Genomic DNA, 18,419 nt, shown 5'->3' with positions numbered 1-18,419 from the left:
TAATTAGAAATGCATCATCCTTTTTTAACCAGCTTGTCAATTCCACTCTGTCATAATCTGGACATTGTTTACCTTTGCAACATCTCACTTTCCCAGGCTTGCTGTTCAAAAGGTGATTTCGGACAACAGATTTCAAGAGCTATAATTCTCTCCTCACTCTAGAGAGTCATATCTTATGGAATGTTTTTTTGATGAGCCACTTGAAAAAAAAAATCTATGCAATGGAGATAGTGAAATAAACTCAACACTGTGTTCTGATGTGGCCATATTAAGAATGCAGAACTCTTTTAAAAAATATACAAAGAATGTATATTCCTTCAGCAATAAAACATTTCTTCTATAAAAGCCTTCAAAATACACTTAAAAGAGTAAATGGTAAAGCATGAATATTAGGGATAGATAAAGATGCACAAGAAAATAAACCATCTCTTCAGAAAAGAAGACCCTATCCCACTTTGGTCAACAAAAGAGTCCGAAATGCAGTACTTGGATGCAATCTCAAAAATGACAGAATGATCTCTGTTCGTTTCCAAGGCAAACCATTCAATATCACACTAATCCAAGTCTATGCCCCAACCAGTACTGCTGAAGAAGCTGAAGTTGAACGGTTCTATGAAGACCTACAAGACCTTTTAGAACTAACATCCAAAAAAGATGTCCTTTTCATTATAGGGGACTGGAATGCAAAAGTAGGAAGTCAAAAAACACCTGGAGTAACAGGCAAATTTGGCCTTGGAATACGGAATGAAGCAGGGCAAAGACTAATAGAGTTTTGCCAAGAAAATGCACTGGTCATAACAAACACCCTCTTCCAACAACACAAGAGAAGACTCTACACATGGACATCACCAGATGGTGAACACTGAAATCAGACTGATTATATTCTTTGCAGCCACAGATGGAGAAGCTCTATACAGTCAGCAAAAAAAAGACCAGGAGCTGACTGTGGCTCAGATCATGAACTCCTTATTGACAAATTCAGACTTAAATTGAAGAAAGTAGGGAAAACCACTAGACCATTCAGGTATGACCTAAATCAAATCCCTTATGATTATACAGTGGAAGTGAGAAATAGATTTAAGGGCCTAGATCTGATAGAGTGCCTGATGAAATATGGACTGAGGTTCGTGACACTGTATAGGAGACAGGGATCAAGACCATTCCCATAGAAAAGAAATGCAAAAAAGCAAAATGGCTGTCTGGGGAGGCCTTACAAATAGCTGTGAAAAGAAGAGAAACGAAAAGCAAAGGCGAAAAGGAAAGATATAAACATCTGAATGCAGAGTTCCAAAGAATAGCATGAAGAGATAAGAAAGCCTTCTTCAGCGATCAATGCAAAGAAATAGAAGAAAACAACAGAATGGGAAAGACTAGGTCTCTCGTCAAGAAAATCAGAGATACCAAAGGAACATTTCATGCAAAGATGAGCTCAATAAAGGACAGAAATGGTATGGACCTAACAGAAGCAGAAGATATTAGGAAGAGATGGCAAGAATACACAAAACTGTACAAAAAAGATCTTCACGACCCAGATAATCACGATGGTGTGATCACTGACCTAGAGCCAGACATCCTGGAATGTGAAGTCAAGTGGGCCTTAGAAAGCATCACTATGAACAAATCTAGTGGAGGTGATAGAATTCCAGCTGAGCTATTCCAAATCCTTAAAGATGATGCTGTGAAAGTGCTGCACTCAATATGCCAGCAAATTTGGAAAACTCAGCAGTGGCCACAGGACTGGAAAAGGTCCGTTTTCATTCCAATCCCAAAGAAAGGCAACATCCGCTGGATCATCGAAAAAGCAAGAGAGTTCCAGAAAAACATCTATTTCTGCTTTATTGACTATGCCAAAGCCTTTGACTGTGTGGATCACAATAAACTGTGGAAAATTCTGAAAGAGATGGGAATACCAGACCACCTGATCTGCCTCTTGAGAAATTTGTATGCAGGTCAGGAAGCAACAGTTAGAACTGGACATGGAACAACAGACTGGTTCCAAATAGGAAAAGGAGTTCATCAAGGCTGTATATTGTCACCCTGTTTATTTAACTTCTATGCAGAGTACATCATGAGAAACGCTGGACTGGAAGAAACACAAGCTGGAATCAAGATTGCCGGGAGAAATATCAATAACCTCAGATATGCAGATGACACCACCCTTATGGCAGAAAGTGAAAAGGAACTCAAAAGCCTCTTGATGAAAGTGAAAGAGGAGAGTGAAAAAGTTGGCTTAAAGCTCAACATTCAGAAAACGAAGATCATGGCATCTGGTCCCATCACTTCATGGGAAATAGATGGGGAAACAGTGGAAACAGTGTCAAATTTTATTTTTCTGGGCTCCAAAATCACTACAGATGGTGACTGCAGCCATGAAATTAAAAGACGCTTACTCCTTGGAAGGAAGGTTATGACCAACCTAGATAGCATATTCAAAAGCAGAGACATTACTTTGCCAACAAAGGTCCATCTAGTCAAGGCTATGGTTTTTCCTGTGGTCATGTATGGATGTGAGAGTTGGATTGTGAAGAAGGCTGAGCACCGAAGAATTGATGCTTTTGAGCTGTGGTGTTGGAAAAGACTCTTGAGAGTCCCTTGGACTGCAAGGAGATCCAACCAGTCCATTCTGAAGGAGATCAGCCCTGGGATTTCTTTGGGAGGACTGATGCTAAAGCTGAAACTCCAGTACTTTGGCCACCTCATGCGAAGAGTTGACTCATTGGAAAAGACACTGATGCTGGGAGGGATTGGGGGCAGGAGGAGAAGGGGACGACAGAGGATGAGATGGCTGGATGGCATCACTGACTCGATGGACGTGAGTCTAAGTGAACTCCGGGAGTTGGTGATGGACAGGGAGGCCTGGCATGCTGCGATTCATGGGGTCGCAAAGAGTCGGACACGACTGAGCGACTGATCTGATCTGATCTGATCTGATCCCACTTTACTCTAAACCAGCAATTCTCGAACTGTTTTAATCAGAAAGGACACACCTAATCTGTCCACATAATTGAGTTTGAAAAGCACCATCGATTACAAACAAGGATACATAAAGATATAACAAGTGGGAATCTAAGTTTACAGAAAATCCTCAAGCCAGATGATAGCCCTCCCACTTCTCCAGATGAAATTTCCAAATTAAAACATTTACAAAACTTGTTATTCTAAGTGTTAATCTCTCAAAAGTTCTAACCCTAACTCACTGCATGATCTCTCATACCATTTGGATCTGAATTAGACATTCATGAGCACGGATTTCCAAAGTGGGTACAGAAGCTGCTATTGGTAGCTCCCTGTTCTGTTCATAAAAGGCCTCTCAACAAAATTTCATTATCATTCCACCCCCCACTCTCCTGAATAATTGTTGCTGGGCTGCTCTGCAAATATTGTGTGTATATGTGTGTGTGTAAGTGTGCTTGTTAGCCTATTTGCACAATAGAAATAAAATTTAAAATTCTCCCACATCACCTTCCCCAGGGAACACCACGACAAGCAAAATGAAATCAGGAATACTTTGCATTTGCACAGCATTCAAAAACACTCGTACAGGAGCACGCATGGACATCCCTACGGGGTCAGTGGGATATGTTCTGGAAGAATGCTCTCTTGACCCCAACAATGACCTTAATGGCATGAGCTTTTTTTTAGTGGCAAAGTTTTATGCATCTTGATACTCTAGCATATTAGCTGTTCAATATGTCTTTTACTACTGAATGCAAATGATTCAGGCCAAAATCAATTATCACACATACATAGCTATTCAGAAGGGAAATTGAACCATTAATAAACAGTTGACTTTCACCATATTTACATGCTTTAATCTAACATGTTAGTTCTCAAACATTTGCGTCTTAGGATCTTTTTACACTTAAAACATGAAAGACCTTTTGTATATGTATGAGGTGATGAAGTGAAGTCACTCAGTCGTGTCCGACTCTTTGCGACCCCATGGACTGTAACCTTCCAGGGTCCTCAGTACATGGGATTTTCCAGGCAAGAGTACTGGAGTGGGTTGCCATTTTCTTCTCCAGGGGATCTTCCCGACCCAGGGGTCGAACCTGGGCCTCTCGCACTGTAGGCAGACGCTTTACCGTCTGAGCTACCAAGGAAGCCCTTTGTTTATGTAGGTTATAGCTATTGATGCTTACCTTATTTGAAATTAAAACTGAAAAAAAATTGTAAATTTTCATTTAAAATTCACAAAATAATTACATGTCAATATAAAACATGTTTTTTATGAAAAATAACTACACATTTTTTAAAAAATGAAAGCAGCCTTGCTTAAAGGAAGAAACCTAGGTTTTCACATTTGCATTCAATCTGTTACAATGCATCATTCATCTGAAACATATGAAGAAACACCACACTCACACAGATATATACTTGGAAAGGGGAGGGCCTGGTGGACCTCATTAATGGGTCCTGGGTACCTCTACAGGTCTTTGGACCACACTTTGAGAACCACTGGTATAGAATAAAACCGGTTAATATAATTTCCAAGTTCTCCACACTTTGTTCACATGCCAACTGACTTCTCTAGTCTTGCAAAGACCAATCAGTGCACTAGTACAAATAACAGTCAAAGGTTTGCCTATTCTCAACAAAGCATTAATATTTAAATAACATTAAATACTTTGGTGCTATATTGTCAAGTTATAAAACCACCAGCCCTGGAGGCTACTCTAGGTCCTTTGCAGTTCTACAAAAATTTTAGCATCAGTTTGTCAATTTACCTACACACACACAGAGAGAGGAAGTAGACTGCTGGGTTTATACTGAATCTTTATTTTGAAACAACATCTTAACAATACTGAGTCTCCTGACCCATGAATCCATGAAGGCAAGGAATAGTGGAATAAACTCTACAATTATAACTTCAACCCAGAACATTCTATTTCTGCTACTTATGTAAGAAGAGTAAAACCATGTTTCATGTAACTCAAAGGATTCTGAGCAGTTAAATCTGTTTGATTTCAGTTTTCAAATGTGATCTCTTACCTAGAGCCCTTATAACCAAGGAAGAGCATCCCATGTACTCACACACACTGACCACCAATACTCCAAACTGTGATAATGTCCAACAGAAATGAACACTGAAATTCTTAAGACACCACCATCTCGAGGTTCAAAACTAGAAAGAATCCTTTTTTGAGAGGTCAAAATATCACCTGGTGAATGAAGTCAGTTCTATTTTTAGACACTTTTGTTTCTGTCTGTGACAAAACATACTTAATATGGATATGAAATCAGGAGCTGTCACTTCTCCAATTTAGACTTCAGTTCTGACTATTTACAGGCTTAAGTAAGGCCCAACTCAGATTTCTACATTTGCATTATACCATCAACATGAGCATGAATCTCATAACAACATTAATGAAGAAACCACTCAGCATTACAGGAGCTTTTATTTTTTTGACATAATTTAGCTACCAAGAGTGTTTTCATCAATCCTGTCCTGTGTCTACAAATCAAAGAATGCACTGCCATCCTCAGAAAAGTGACTTGTGCATGTTCTCCATAAGAGCGTCAGAAAAAATAGAAAAATACGTCTGTTTAGGCCACAGGTATCGTCCCATGGGCATGTAAAAAGAATCTTGAACATAGGTACCCCTCTTCCCTGACTCGTGCTGAGTCTCTCCTATAAGTAGCTGTACCACAGCCGGCAAATGTGACAATGATCAAAGTGATAATGATCAAAAGGAACTGTAGTCAAACTCTTTGTTTTGTAGAAATAAACACTAGCAGGGCCTACTAACAGGACCTTTCTTTGCAAACAATAGTTGAAAATGTCATAATTTGAATTATGTAAAGAAGTGTTTATACTGGTATTCTGGAATTTTAAAAATTCCTTACCAACACGGCATCCTATTGTTTATTAAATCTAAAGAATTACCCTTTTGACAGATCAAAAAGTGAAATGTTTTATGAAGTAACATATGAACACAAAATGTAAAGTTATATGTAGCCTTTTTTTGGCATGGGCAACTCTGAATTTTCAGAGAGTTCACAAACACCACCAAAATATATTCACGTAAATTTAAAATAACACACAGATAGATGCCCCTATAATAATACGGTATTTTTCCCTAGCCAAACATGCCTGTCATAATAAAACTTAGATTTAATTTAAAATCAGCACAGTGTCACGTATTACCAGTATCTACACAAAATAAAAACAGTATGACAGCTGCAAAGGGCTAAAGTTATGTGAAGTGTGGTTGTTCACGGTGACCTTTACTTTCACAGCCAAGTATAGAGCATTTCATTTAATAAGAACATTAAAAATTCTGCATTTGCAAAGAGGGGGCAGAGATGATGCTACTTCAAAACCTAGTATGAATATCAATAACTGTATAATCTCATTAAGTGCCTGAGGAAACCTTTATGGGAAACTAACCTTTCAGATTTGTGGGCTTCTTAAGGAATCCTTGAAAAACGGGTGCTTAAAGTGTGCCAGTCTCTCTCGCAAAGGGGAAGTTTGAAGGGGGAAATTCAGGTGATAAAAGAAATAGCTATCGGCAAAACTTGCTGTTTCACAACAAGCAGGTGGCTATTTGCACAGTTAAAATAACAAAAAAGACAAGTCTTGTTATTCTAAAAGCTCTGTTAAAAGAGATGACCTGTCACCACAACAAGACAACCAAATTTCAAAATTAGGGAGGAAAACTGCCTTTCTGAGTTAACTTCATCTTGAGGTTACTGAATGGCACAGAAAATAATAAAGAGTATTACATAGCTGCTCAAAATCCAGTTCAGGCAATGTGAAGCCCTTCTTCAGTGTATCAAAACACATGAGCACATGAATGTTCTCAAAAGTATAAAAAACTAATGAACTTTTCTAAATATCTAAATCATTTACTGAATATTGCCTAGCTGGCTATTATGGGGAAGAGCAAAGTAGAATAAAATCAAGTCTCTGCTAACTTTGAGTTTAGCCTCTAAACTGGTACAGAGATGACTTCTCATGTCAATGAGGGACCAACACAATACATCATTAACATGTTGCGGGAAGAAGTCAGGACTCCTGGGGGGAAGCAAGTGTGGATGAAAGGGTTCTGAGGGAGGCCTCCACAAGCACGAATAAAAACGGCAATATGTGCTGCCACGGTGTCTTTGGGGGACAACAAGAATCTGGTTTCAGTTCAGAGCTAAGTATCAGCACTGGGAAAGGCAGGGAGGTCAAATACAATGAGGTTCCAGATTACATGGGGGAAGGATTTCTGATAAAAGATTAAGAATCTGGATGATCAAATTTAGGCAGTGATGAGTCAGTGAAATAATGCCCTTTTTTATTTAACACAGTATCAATGGGAGATTCATCTGACAAGTTTATGGACTAGGACAAGATTAGAAGCAAGAACAGTCTAAAGATTATGGCTAGGATTTCCCTGGTGGCCCATGGTTAAGACTCTGTGCTCCCAAAGCAGGGGCCCTGTGTTCAATCCCTGGTCAGAAAACTAGATCCCACATGGCTGCAATTAAGACCTGGTGCAACCAAAGAAAAAAATAAATATTTTAAAAAATAAAGACTCTGGCTGTAATCCTATGAAAACACAATGGTGGAAATGACAATTTCCAAGATCTTTAATATTTCTCTACTGAGCTAACACTAAAGGATCACAAAGACACATTAGGAAATATAAACAGCATGAGTGCAATTACGAAAAAGATTTAAATTGTGAATACCTAAAGTTAAGAGCACCTTTAATAGAAGAAATTTTAAAAATAAAAACAATGTATATAACTTCCTTCCAATAAATTTTAAAATGTAAAGGAAATAGGTATTTTTATAATAATACTACCAAAACTGACTTTTAAATGAGGTCGGAAATATAAATAGTCCAATATCACATATCAAGCCAATCAGTTTTATGAATAAGTTCTTTAAGTTTTCAAAGAATAGACACATAATGCCAGAACATAAGACAAAAAGCTTGTGTTAGGGCACAGGAAAAGATGAAAAACTTTCTGTGAGATTAATGCAACTAATACCTAGATAAGAATAGCATGCCCACCATATATAAGCACATGCATACACAAAATTAACTCACTTATTAAAAAGGTACAAAATCTAAAATAAAATTAGCATTTTGAATTCATCAGTACTGAAAGATCTGAGAGAGCTTATCCAAGGAATGCAAAGGTGGTTTAACACTGGAAGTTTATTAAACTGAGGGATTACATATTAAAGGAGAAATCTATATGATCATCTTAATAGATTTGGAAAAAGCATTTTATAAAATTCAATATTTCTGAGTTAAAAAACTTAGCACACTACAAATAAGTTTCTTAACCTGATAAATAATATCTACAAGAAACCTTGCACCACCTGGTTTATAAGAGTAAAATATCAGAAATAGTCTTAAAAAAAAGAGGAAATAATAATAATAATAATAGAGAATACTACATAGCAGTTTGAAAAGAATTGGGCTGACCTGGAAAGATTTCTTATTATATTGTTAAGTAAGAAAGCAAGTTACAAAACAATATGTATAGTATGTTCTCATTTGTATAAAGAAAACCTTGTATTTATGTACACATGTATACAACTGCATATAAAAATAATATATAATCCAAAATAAATACACAGTGTAAATAAATATACTCTTCAAAGAGTGGGAATTTGAGGCGGGGAGAAGGGGTGAAGGTATTAAATGAGTATTTTTACCTTCTATTCTACATAAACCTGTCTTTGCTTTACTTGTATATTAAAAAAATGAAATTAAAACTTAAGAAGACAACAAAGTGGCCGGCAAATAAGCAATTTAAAAGTTCTGGTTTTGCTTTAATTCTGACTCTATTTTTAGACTACAAAAACAGCCAGATGACACTAAAGTGCCTGAACAAGTTCTGATCCAATTAACATTGTGGGATAGAAATAATTTCCATTAAGAAAACACTGCTAAACTGCTCAAGTCTTTCTGCATTTTGACCAGGATTCACTTAATGACCCCATACATTGATTCCTAGTGAATTACAACCGTTCAATTCAATACAGCATATAACTGTACATTATCAGACTGTACTGCAAAGTATCAATCTTTTTAGAACACAGCCCTAATAAAAACAGCATGTTTTATAGAATCAGCTTCAAGATAAATAAATGCACTGGAAAAAAATACCTTTAAATTAAAATCAAAAGAGACATTTAAATTTTCGGCATTCTTCATTATGGGAAAGAATTTCCCACTTTGAGACTATTATATATCAGAAAAGCTCCATCTGTTGTATAATTATCTCTGATAAATGGCCTGATGCTCCAAGCTTCATTAGAGAAAAGGGAAGGGAAAGACACATACAGAGAGAACTGTAAATAAATCTCCTCACCATATTTCACTTAAAACCAGCCCAGCAGGAAGTCATAAAATATTTTTTAATAGGTAATATTTTCTAAATGTTCTACTAGAATAAGTCAGCTGGTTTTGCACACTATCCGGTCTTCAAGTAGGCATAGTCTGAAAAGAGAAAACTAGCTTTACTTAGCAATAATTAGAAATTTAATTGGTAAAAACAGACAAAAGTTCAGCCACTCAGTGGCAGTGATATTAATTTTCCAAGGGACTGCTTTGTCAGACAGGAATCAAGACTAGCAGCCAATGAAGCCCTATGCACGTTCAAAGACCCAAAGGCAGTTTAGCAAGGAAATCTGTTAAAACGCACCACCATTTCATTTTTTAAATGCCTGGGGAAGCTAGGCTATGACCAGGAACCAGTTTCCAAGGAAACAACAGAACTCTCTTTGTTTAACAAAATTAATTTAACCACAGATAAAGAATGCTCTCAAATTTCTATTTTGGGAATCACTGTTACATTAAAGGAAAATCTAGCCAGCACTCGGAAATGAGGCTTTATTCATTAGAAGTCTTCACTAACATTCCGGTTAGTACAGTTCTCACTTTTTCTGTATACTTTCTTTTGGTTACAACAAAATCATCTCTTGTGTTTATTAATATGTAGTAGAGAAAAACAGGGAAAAAATATTTCAGCACTATGGATAATTTAAAAAGGCCCAGCGCTGACTTCAGCCCTGTCATGTGACTCAAGGCAGGTCACCATTCAAACCTTTTCCTCGTCTGGAGAATAAGGAAGAGACGATGTGCCCTGCCTATGTTGCACTGTCAGGACAGTCCCAGAAAAATGTGTGTCAAAGGGCTCTGTAAAACAGGGGTTGACGGACTTTCTCTGCAAGGGACCACTGGGTCTCTGTAGTAACTACCCAATTCTGCTGTTAAAACGCAGAAGCAGCAACAGGCAATACATAAATGAATGAGCGTGGCTGTGTTCCATTAAAAATGTATTTAAGAACATCGGAATTTGAATTTCATATAATTTTCACACGTTGTAAAATTACTGTTCTCTTGATCTTTTTCATTTAAAATCACTCGTAGCTCATGGAACATACAAAAACAGGGGATGGGCCAATTTGGCCTGTGGGTTATAGTTTGCCAACTTCTCTTATAAACTATCACTTTTTGCATGTATGGGTTGCTGTTTATCTCTTAGTATGAGCCTCTACAGAGTTCAGAAAGTGTTCTGTATGAGGAGGGCCCTCTCTGTTAGATTAGAACGTCAGAATATTTAAGAACAAGTCCATTTCTTGCCATTGCCCTTCCCTAGTAGCAGAGGTCAGTTCCCCTCCTCTCCTGCCTAGAAAGAAACAGACAAGCCAGCTCTCTACCAACACCTGAACTTCCATCCACTATGCAGTGGGACTGGCCAACCTCCCCTTCCCCCAAACAAAAACCCCCACAAACCCTAGCTAAATAGGTATGTACATCGTAAGGCCCCCCAACAGGTCACGAGTAGGGATGTCCAGGCCATTTAAGAGAATAACAACAGAAAACCTAATTTATAGGAGAAATAGAGAAAAATGTCTTCTAAAAAATCTTTTAAGTCCAATCTGTGAGACTCTCACTTGAGGTGACCAGTCAGCTGCCCATCTTGTTAAGGCTGTCAGGGCAGATGCACTGCAACTCAAGATAAGATAGTGAAAGTGATTGTCAAGTACAGTGAAGACCCAGGTGAGAGTAGACAGCCTGATCCATTAACACCTTCAACTGTGACCCACCTAGGAGAAGAACAGTGGAGGAAAAGGCAGCAGGGGCTTGCAGACATTAACAGAGAGCAGAACTCCCTACCATGCAACCACCCTGATGGCTTTAACAACTAGCTCCAATGTTCAACCCCACAACCTGACATCATCTTCTCTTTCTTCAAAAGTTGGCTCAAGAAACAAAGTACAAACCACAATTCAGCACCTCAATGGAAAACCTGGAAATTGGCAGAAAAATACTTAGGTAGTAGCAAAAGCATTAAGAAATATATGTGATTTTATTCAAGTGTGCAACACTGTCCTCTGCAGTCCTTTCTACTACAAATCATCACACAGACAGGCAGCTACTCGGTGGCAGCTGGCAAGCCAGGCTGCTCTGGGATCTTGGGCGAGAGATACAGAATCATCCAGGGCCTCCATTTCCACATTTGCAAAATAGGTACGGTCACAGTACCCATCTTACAGGGTATTATGATCAGGAGGCAGGTTAATACAAACAAGTATCTGGAACAGTGCCTAATACTTGTAAGTGCTCTGGTGATTCCTATTACCATTTTTATAGCGTTTAAATATTATGACAAGTCCTTTTGGTCACTGTTAGCATTTTGTTTACACTGTGTTTTGAAAATGTTCCTAGTGCCTAAAGGTCCGTGGAATCTTCTGCAGACACCATAAGATGGGAGAGGAAGAGACGCGTGTGCTCAGACAAAAATATCACTTGGAGGTGTTGGACACCTGTTTTGTTTGACCTTCAGTCAAGGAGTTTTAACAAATTCTTTTAACAAATTCAAAAATCTGCCCTGTTCTCTGCTTTATACACTCTTAACCAAGAGTTCTTATCTTATCTGCAGTCTTTTTAAAACCGTATTAACGCACCCAGACTCTTGCCACGTGTTATGTTCATTTAACAGTGAGAAGCAGAAAGTAGATGTAAGCAATACTCATGCTCTTGATTATCAGGAAAGAAGACACGGCACTTCTGGTCCTACACAGTAACAACAGATCCATAACTACTGTACAGCTTACAAATTAGGCTGTACTTGGATTTGGAATTCCAAACCCATTTTCCAACAACTCCCACACCTTACTTCTCCATAACTCTGTGGGGAAGCTAAGGGTCAACAGATGGAATTCTGATCTCTTAAGAATACTTAAAGATTAATATACGTAATCCCCTGATGCCTCTTCTTCCACCTAGGTACATCACAGTTGAAGAACTATGCAAAATGTCAATGGATCAGGCTATCTCCTCTCACCTGAGTCCTCACTGTACTTGACAATCATTTTAATTATCTCCTGTTGACTTAAAATGCATCTGCCCTGAGAGCTTTCTTTTCTTATCCCCATAACCCCCATCCACAAACCAGGAACACATCTCCTCACTCTAGCATAGTTTTCAACCTAGGTGAGATGGCAAGACCCACGTGTGAAAGCTTTTGCAAATGACATGCTTCTTAACCACTATTTCTGCTACTGCCTCCCTTTTACTCTAAAATTCTTATGCACCTGTCTAGGAGAACAAGTCAGAATCTCAAGAAGAGGCGTACATATTTGAAACAGTGACCTCCTGGTGGACAGAGACGTTAATCTTACTCATTTCAGTACCCAGCACTTAACCAAGTGTCATTTAGCAAAGACTGTTAAATGAAACCACTGAAAATAGTTTATTAAAGAGTTTATTAGATAACCAATCATACCATCACCAAACTGAGTATTTCTTGTCAATTTACAGCTTCCTGCAGCATTTTCAGGAGAAGGCAATGGCACCCCACTCCAGTACTGTTGCCCGGAGAGTCCCATGGATGGAGGAGCCTGGTAGGCTGCAGTCCATGGGGTTGCTAAGACTGGGACATGACTGAGTGACTTCACTTTCACTTTCCACTTTCATGCATTGGAGAGGGAAAGGGCAACCCACTCCAGTGTTCTTGCCTGGAGAATCCCATGGACAGAGAAGCCTGGTGGGCTGAAGTCCATGGGGTCGCACAGAGTCAGACACGACTGAAGCAACTTAGCAGCAGCAGCATTTTCACAATGTTGAGGCAATATGCTATGATTGTTGAAAGTGAGAGGGACAGAATAGGATAGTTACACAGGTAGCTGTAGGGGTCCCAGTAGGGGACTACAGCTAGAGAGGGAAACCTAGGGAGACCACTGTGAGTTAATGATCACTCAAGAAAGTTACCAGAAAGAACGTCATGGAACAAAGCAGGCTTGCTTAACTATAACGCTAAACATAAAAGCACGAGATATGCACCAGGTCACGAGGTAGAAGAAAAATGTTACAACTCCTATTGATCTGAGTAAGCATCATGATAATCCTAGTTTGACCTCACAGGGTCAGACATTCTCCTGCCCAATATGATGGAGGGGCAAGCAATATAAGACTGACTCTACTCAAAGAAGGCAGTCTTTTCCCCCTCCCTCACTTTCCCTTGACTATATTACTGTAGCCCACTTAACCTTCGAGGCAGAGCTCCCTCACCTGTCTGCCTGCATCTCTCTCACAAGCATCCTATATTAATAAATCTACTTCTTACGTATCACTTTGCCTCTTGCTGAATTCCTTCTGCACTGAGACACAAAGAACCTGAGCCTCAGTGAAGTCCAGACGCCAAGTGAGTGATTCTAATTAAAAGACCATGGGTTCAAATCCCAATCAGGGTTTTGGCTGGGTTCAAGTCCCAGCACATGTGTTCAAGTCCCAGTCTGAGGTGCACGGTTTCAAAGGCAGAGGCCTTGAAAGTTTCACAGGCTCTGGAGCCAAATCAGTGGGTTGGAGCATGAGCTACACCGGGAAGCAAGAGCTCTAAACTTCAGATAGAAGTTACTGAACCATTCTATGCAACTGCCTCATCTTTAAAAACAGGATTAATTAATAAAAGCACCTACCTTATAGGGTATTGTGAGAATTGTATGTAAAGAGCTCAGAAGATAGTCAAACACTTCATAAATACGAGTGAACATTTTCATTATTATTAACAAAGCCCATACCATACAATGAAATTTGTTCCTTGGCTTTTATGACCTTGAAAGTGAAAGTTAGTCGTGTCCGACTCTTTGCGACCCCATGGACTATACAGTCCATGGAATTCTCTAGGACAGAATACTGGAGTTGGTAGCTTGCCCACTATTATTCACCCCCTCTCTGACTTCTTCAGTTGCTTACTCTGTTCAGGTTTCTGTCAAAGTTCTAGCATCACTGCTTTTCTTTCTTCTCACTCTCGGCTATCTCACTGAACTCCTAAGGCTTCACCTGTCATCTGCGTGGGGATGAAGCCAACCTTGATTTCTCTCTCCTGAGCTCTAATTCAGACTGCCTAGTTGAACACTTAAGTCATCACTGTATCTCAGATTAGCAAATCTCCTTTCTCTAGGTCTTTGAAAGGCCAAGATTTATAATAATGAGCCCAACAAGAACTGGGAAATGAGATTAGCTTCTGAGAGTTTCACTTAAACAGTTAAAGCAGTGATGTCTCCAGAAAGAGAATGGATCTGAAACTCGTTCTGGGTTGGCCAAAAGGTTCATTCATGTTTTTGCATAATATCTGACAAAAAAAACTAAACGAACTTTTTGGCCAACCTGACAGAGCCACACATCCTTAATCAGACTTAAAGTATTTATGTATATCAAAAGAAAAAAACATGGCAGTCTACAGAAACCTAGAATGGCAAGTTATAGAAACACAGCAAGTGCTATGTCCCAGGGGCTCACAAGCTCAGGGCAGGTCCAAGCCCAGGGACAGGAGGGGGAAAAGGGTATGAAGATGGAATCTTGTGCTGAACACAAGACCTTCCCTGTACGTCCTTAGAGTCCCCTGACAATTAGGCTCACTCAATTAAAATTTCACTTCATTTAACCCCACTTGCTCTGAGTCCATACTTTGCTATTTGTTATGTAAATCCTTTTTATGGATCTGCTTCCCAAACAGATCTGACTCCAGAGAAAATGTTTTAGTCATATAGTCACATGGATATAGTATTTTTATTTCCAATCCCTGTTACAAGGATTTTTCATGGTGAATTAATCAAGTAACTTTTGGTTACCCCATTAAGTTTCCACATAACCTTAATTACAGAGAAAAGAGCTGATCTTACCAACATGTTGTTGTTTGATCACTAAGTCATGTCTGACTCTTTGCGACTTCATGAACTGCAGCACGCCAGGCTTGCCAACATGAATATTTCTATTCTCTATGGCAGTTACATTTCATATTATGAATAAACTAATTAAAAGCATGAGTTCTGAAGACAAATGCCTAACTTTGGATCCTGTTCTGGTTTCTACTAGTTTGTTTTGTGTGTGTGCTTAGTCACTCAATCATGCCCAACTCTTTGGGACCCTCTGGACTGTCGCCCTTCAGGCTCCTCCGTACATAGAACTTTTCAGACAAGAGTACTGGAGTGGGTCGCCATTTCCTCCTCCAGAGGTCTTCCCAACTCAAGGATCAAACCCATGTCTCCTGTGTCTCCTGCACTCCAGGCAGATTCTTTACCTGCTGAGACACTGGGACCCATGAGCAAATTACTTGATAATTTTGTGCTTGTTTCCTTATCTATAGAATGGGGATAATGAGTATTCACACCTCAATGAGCTGTCAGGAGGAATAAAAGAGAAAATACACGAAACATATAGAACAAAGTCTTGCACATAAAAAGTGCTCAATTAAAAAAAGCTGTTGTTATCTCAGAGCACTCGGGCTGCTCAAGTTGTTTTGATCCTGGCCTGATCCTGATGTGTGGATCCAATCAAATGCTGTTCCATAAAATGAGATCCTGATCAGCTCCAACCTTGCCTTAGACAAGGAGTCCTTAACCTAAAGGTCAGAGTGAGCTTTAGAAAAAGTTTTATTCAAAACTGAGTATAAATGGATGGTGTGTATTTTTCTGAGACAAGGGGTCACAGCTTCTCAATAACCCCAAACAGATTTTTAAATATAAAACAAAGCCTACTGTCTTAATATCATCACTACCACTTTCATCTATTCTTCTCTTCTTATATAATTTCTACACCTTCTCCTAGGCCTCTTTCAACAGTTTACAACAATTTAAAAATTCTCTCTATGCAATATTATCTAGTATAATCCTTCCCTTTTCCAATACTGCCAGGTTACTTCTCAGAATAACTATGGCAATATTCCTTCCTTTGCTCAAAAACATGACTACTGTCTCAACACCCAAGCATCTTCACTGAGCACTCAAGCTGCTACGGCACAGCTATACTCTGTCCAGCCTTGTCCTCCATAAATGGCCCTAAAGGAGTGAGCCACTTGACACTGCACACTCCATGCAACTTTCCTCCGTGTGTCTGTCTTCAAACAAGTAAACCAGTAAATCAACACCCTCCTTCAACAGTCCATGTCTTTAACACATGGAAAAGGACCATTAAAATGGGTGCACACAACTGTGTACCGGGGTTTCTCAACTTTGGCATTACTAACATGTCAGGTTGGATAATTCCTTGCTGTGGAGGGCACAGTGTCAGAGGTTTACAGCACTGGGGGGAGGGGGAGGAGCAAAATCACTCCTAGCTGAGAACTGCTAATTTATTATAAGAAATATATTTAATTTCCTCTGATAAACAATAAGTTCTTTGAGGACAGGGACTATGGCCTTTTTTAACTTTTATATTCTCAATTTTACCTAGTATGACAGTTTATGATAGGTTTAGATAAATGTTTGTTCTCTGCTGAAGTTAGAAGACAGAATATTCTAACCTACCATATTCCAAGGATTTCTAGATATTCTGAAAATTTGAAACACCAAATTTCAACCTGTTATTTAAAGCTTTTAAAAGGTAAAAATGGCTGTCATTAACATCACTATAATTTTCAACAAACTCTGTCAATTACAGTTGTGCTCTAAAGGAAATGGCTATAGCACTATAAAGCTTAAGTGGACAATGGACTTCCACATCATATATGTGATAATAGTATTCTATCACTAAGGACTTATAGAAGAGTAACGGAAATTACTTCCTCCTCCCTTCAAATATCCTATGTATACAGGATATAGTGTTATCTCAGTTAACTGCCTAGAAACATTCAAAGCCTATTTAGTGAGAAAGGCAAGGCTTCAATGGAAGGTTGCTAAATCAGGGTAGTTCCCTAGACCAGTGGTTCCTCAATTCTTGCTGCATATTAAGAAGTCTCTGAAGAATTAAAAAGAACATATCACTGAGCCTCCCTCAAGACCAATTAAATTAGATTCAGGGAATGGTACTGAAGATTAAAATTGTTCTAAAAATCCCCAGTGCATTCTAATTTACAACCAAGGCTGAGAACTGCCCTAGACTGGTTCAAAATCTCATGTACCCTGACAGTTAACATAAAAGGCACTCTTTTTAGAAAAGTTTAAGCTCAATGGAAGGCTGAAACTTATTCTCTACCTTGCTGACTTGGGCCTGTACGTTAACACTTAATCTTGAATTAAAAGAGCTGCTAGTCTTTTCCTGGGAGAGGCATTACAAAGAAACTCATGATATGATTCTTAGGCGGCCTTCTCTACCACTTCACAGGATCTGGGCACTTACACTCCTCTTTACTTGGTGCAGTTACATTCAGCTCTGTCGGAAGCGGCTGCTGGCTAGGACTAAGAGTTGGCGTGGTTAGCGAGGTATTCTTGTTGTCACTGGTGGTCTCTTCGGAAAACAGATCTGATTGGCTGTTACTTGTACTTGGAGTGGAATCATCGTCTGGTTGTTTCTTTTGAAAATCTGAAGAGAAAGAGTGAAAAGAACAAGTTTAAATAAGAAGTTCACAATTACCCTGGATATTAGAAAATAATGAAAGTGTAAAAATTAAAACTAATTTGAGTGATTAAAAAATGTAACTAACATACTGGTCAAAACCTTAGAAAATTGGTGGAGAGTCAATGAGTTAAAGATTCCCATGGTCCTTGTATTATTCAGGTAAGTGGTGGACATACTGATTTTAATGTAAGACTCAGAAAAGCCAAATGCATGTTAAAATTTTAGGGGTAAACAAGGATAAAAGGAATAAACAAAAACTGTTCAAACCAATACTGGACAGATTAGAAGGTGAAAAACAGCCGAGGAAAAAAGCAGGGTAAACAAAAAACAAATAATAACGTGGTAGGAGTAAGTTCAGATATACCACTAGTGGTAATAAATGTAAACAGGCTAAACTTAGTAGTTAAAATACAGAAAATTAAAACTAAATAAACAAAATCCTGTTTGGAAAATTATGGTGTTTCCAAGAGACATACTGAAAATATTAACGAGAGAAAAATTTTAAAGTATAGAAACAAAACACCAGTAAATACAACTGATTAAAAAGCTAATCATAGCTATAAGCACTGTATGGAAATGTAAACTTTGAAGCAAAAGCGTTATGAGAGGTAAAGAAGATCATTA

At 38.6% G+C, this 18,419-nt stretch overlaps 1 protein-coding gene across 5 annotated transcripts in view; it reads right to left on the bottom strand.

Annotated features, from left to right (window-relative positions):
* The window catches only part of ZFAND3 (zinc finger AN1-type containing 3), a 324,986-nt gene that overhangs the window by 62,053 nt on the left and 244,514 nt on the right, over positions 1-18,419 (bottom strand). For all 5 annotated transcript variants that reach the window (XM_086371551.1, XM_086371553.1, XM_086371552.1 and 2 more), the window contains exon 3: positions 17,577-17,759. In XM_086371551.1, the coding sequence (XP_086227677.1) occupies positions 17,577-17,759 (183 nt within the window). The remainder of the gene's footprint in view (positions 1-17,576; positions 17,760-18,419) is intronic.

Source organism: Bos grunniens, chromosome 23 (assembly GCF_055505025.1).
Source record: "Bos grunniens cultivar Pamir isolate PY7600 chromosome 23, Bosgru_T2T1.0, whole genome shotgun sequence".
NCBI lineage: Eukaryota > Metazoa > Chordata > Mammalia > Artiodactyla > Bovidae > Bos > Bos grunniens.
This window is presented reverse-complemented; position numbering and strand designations above follow the sequence as displayed.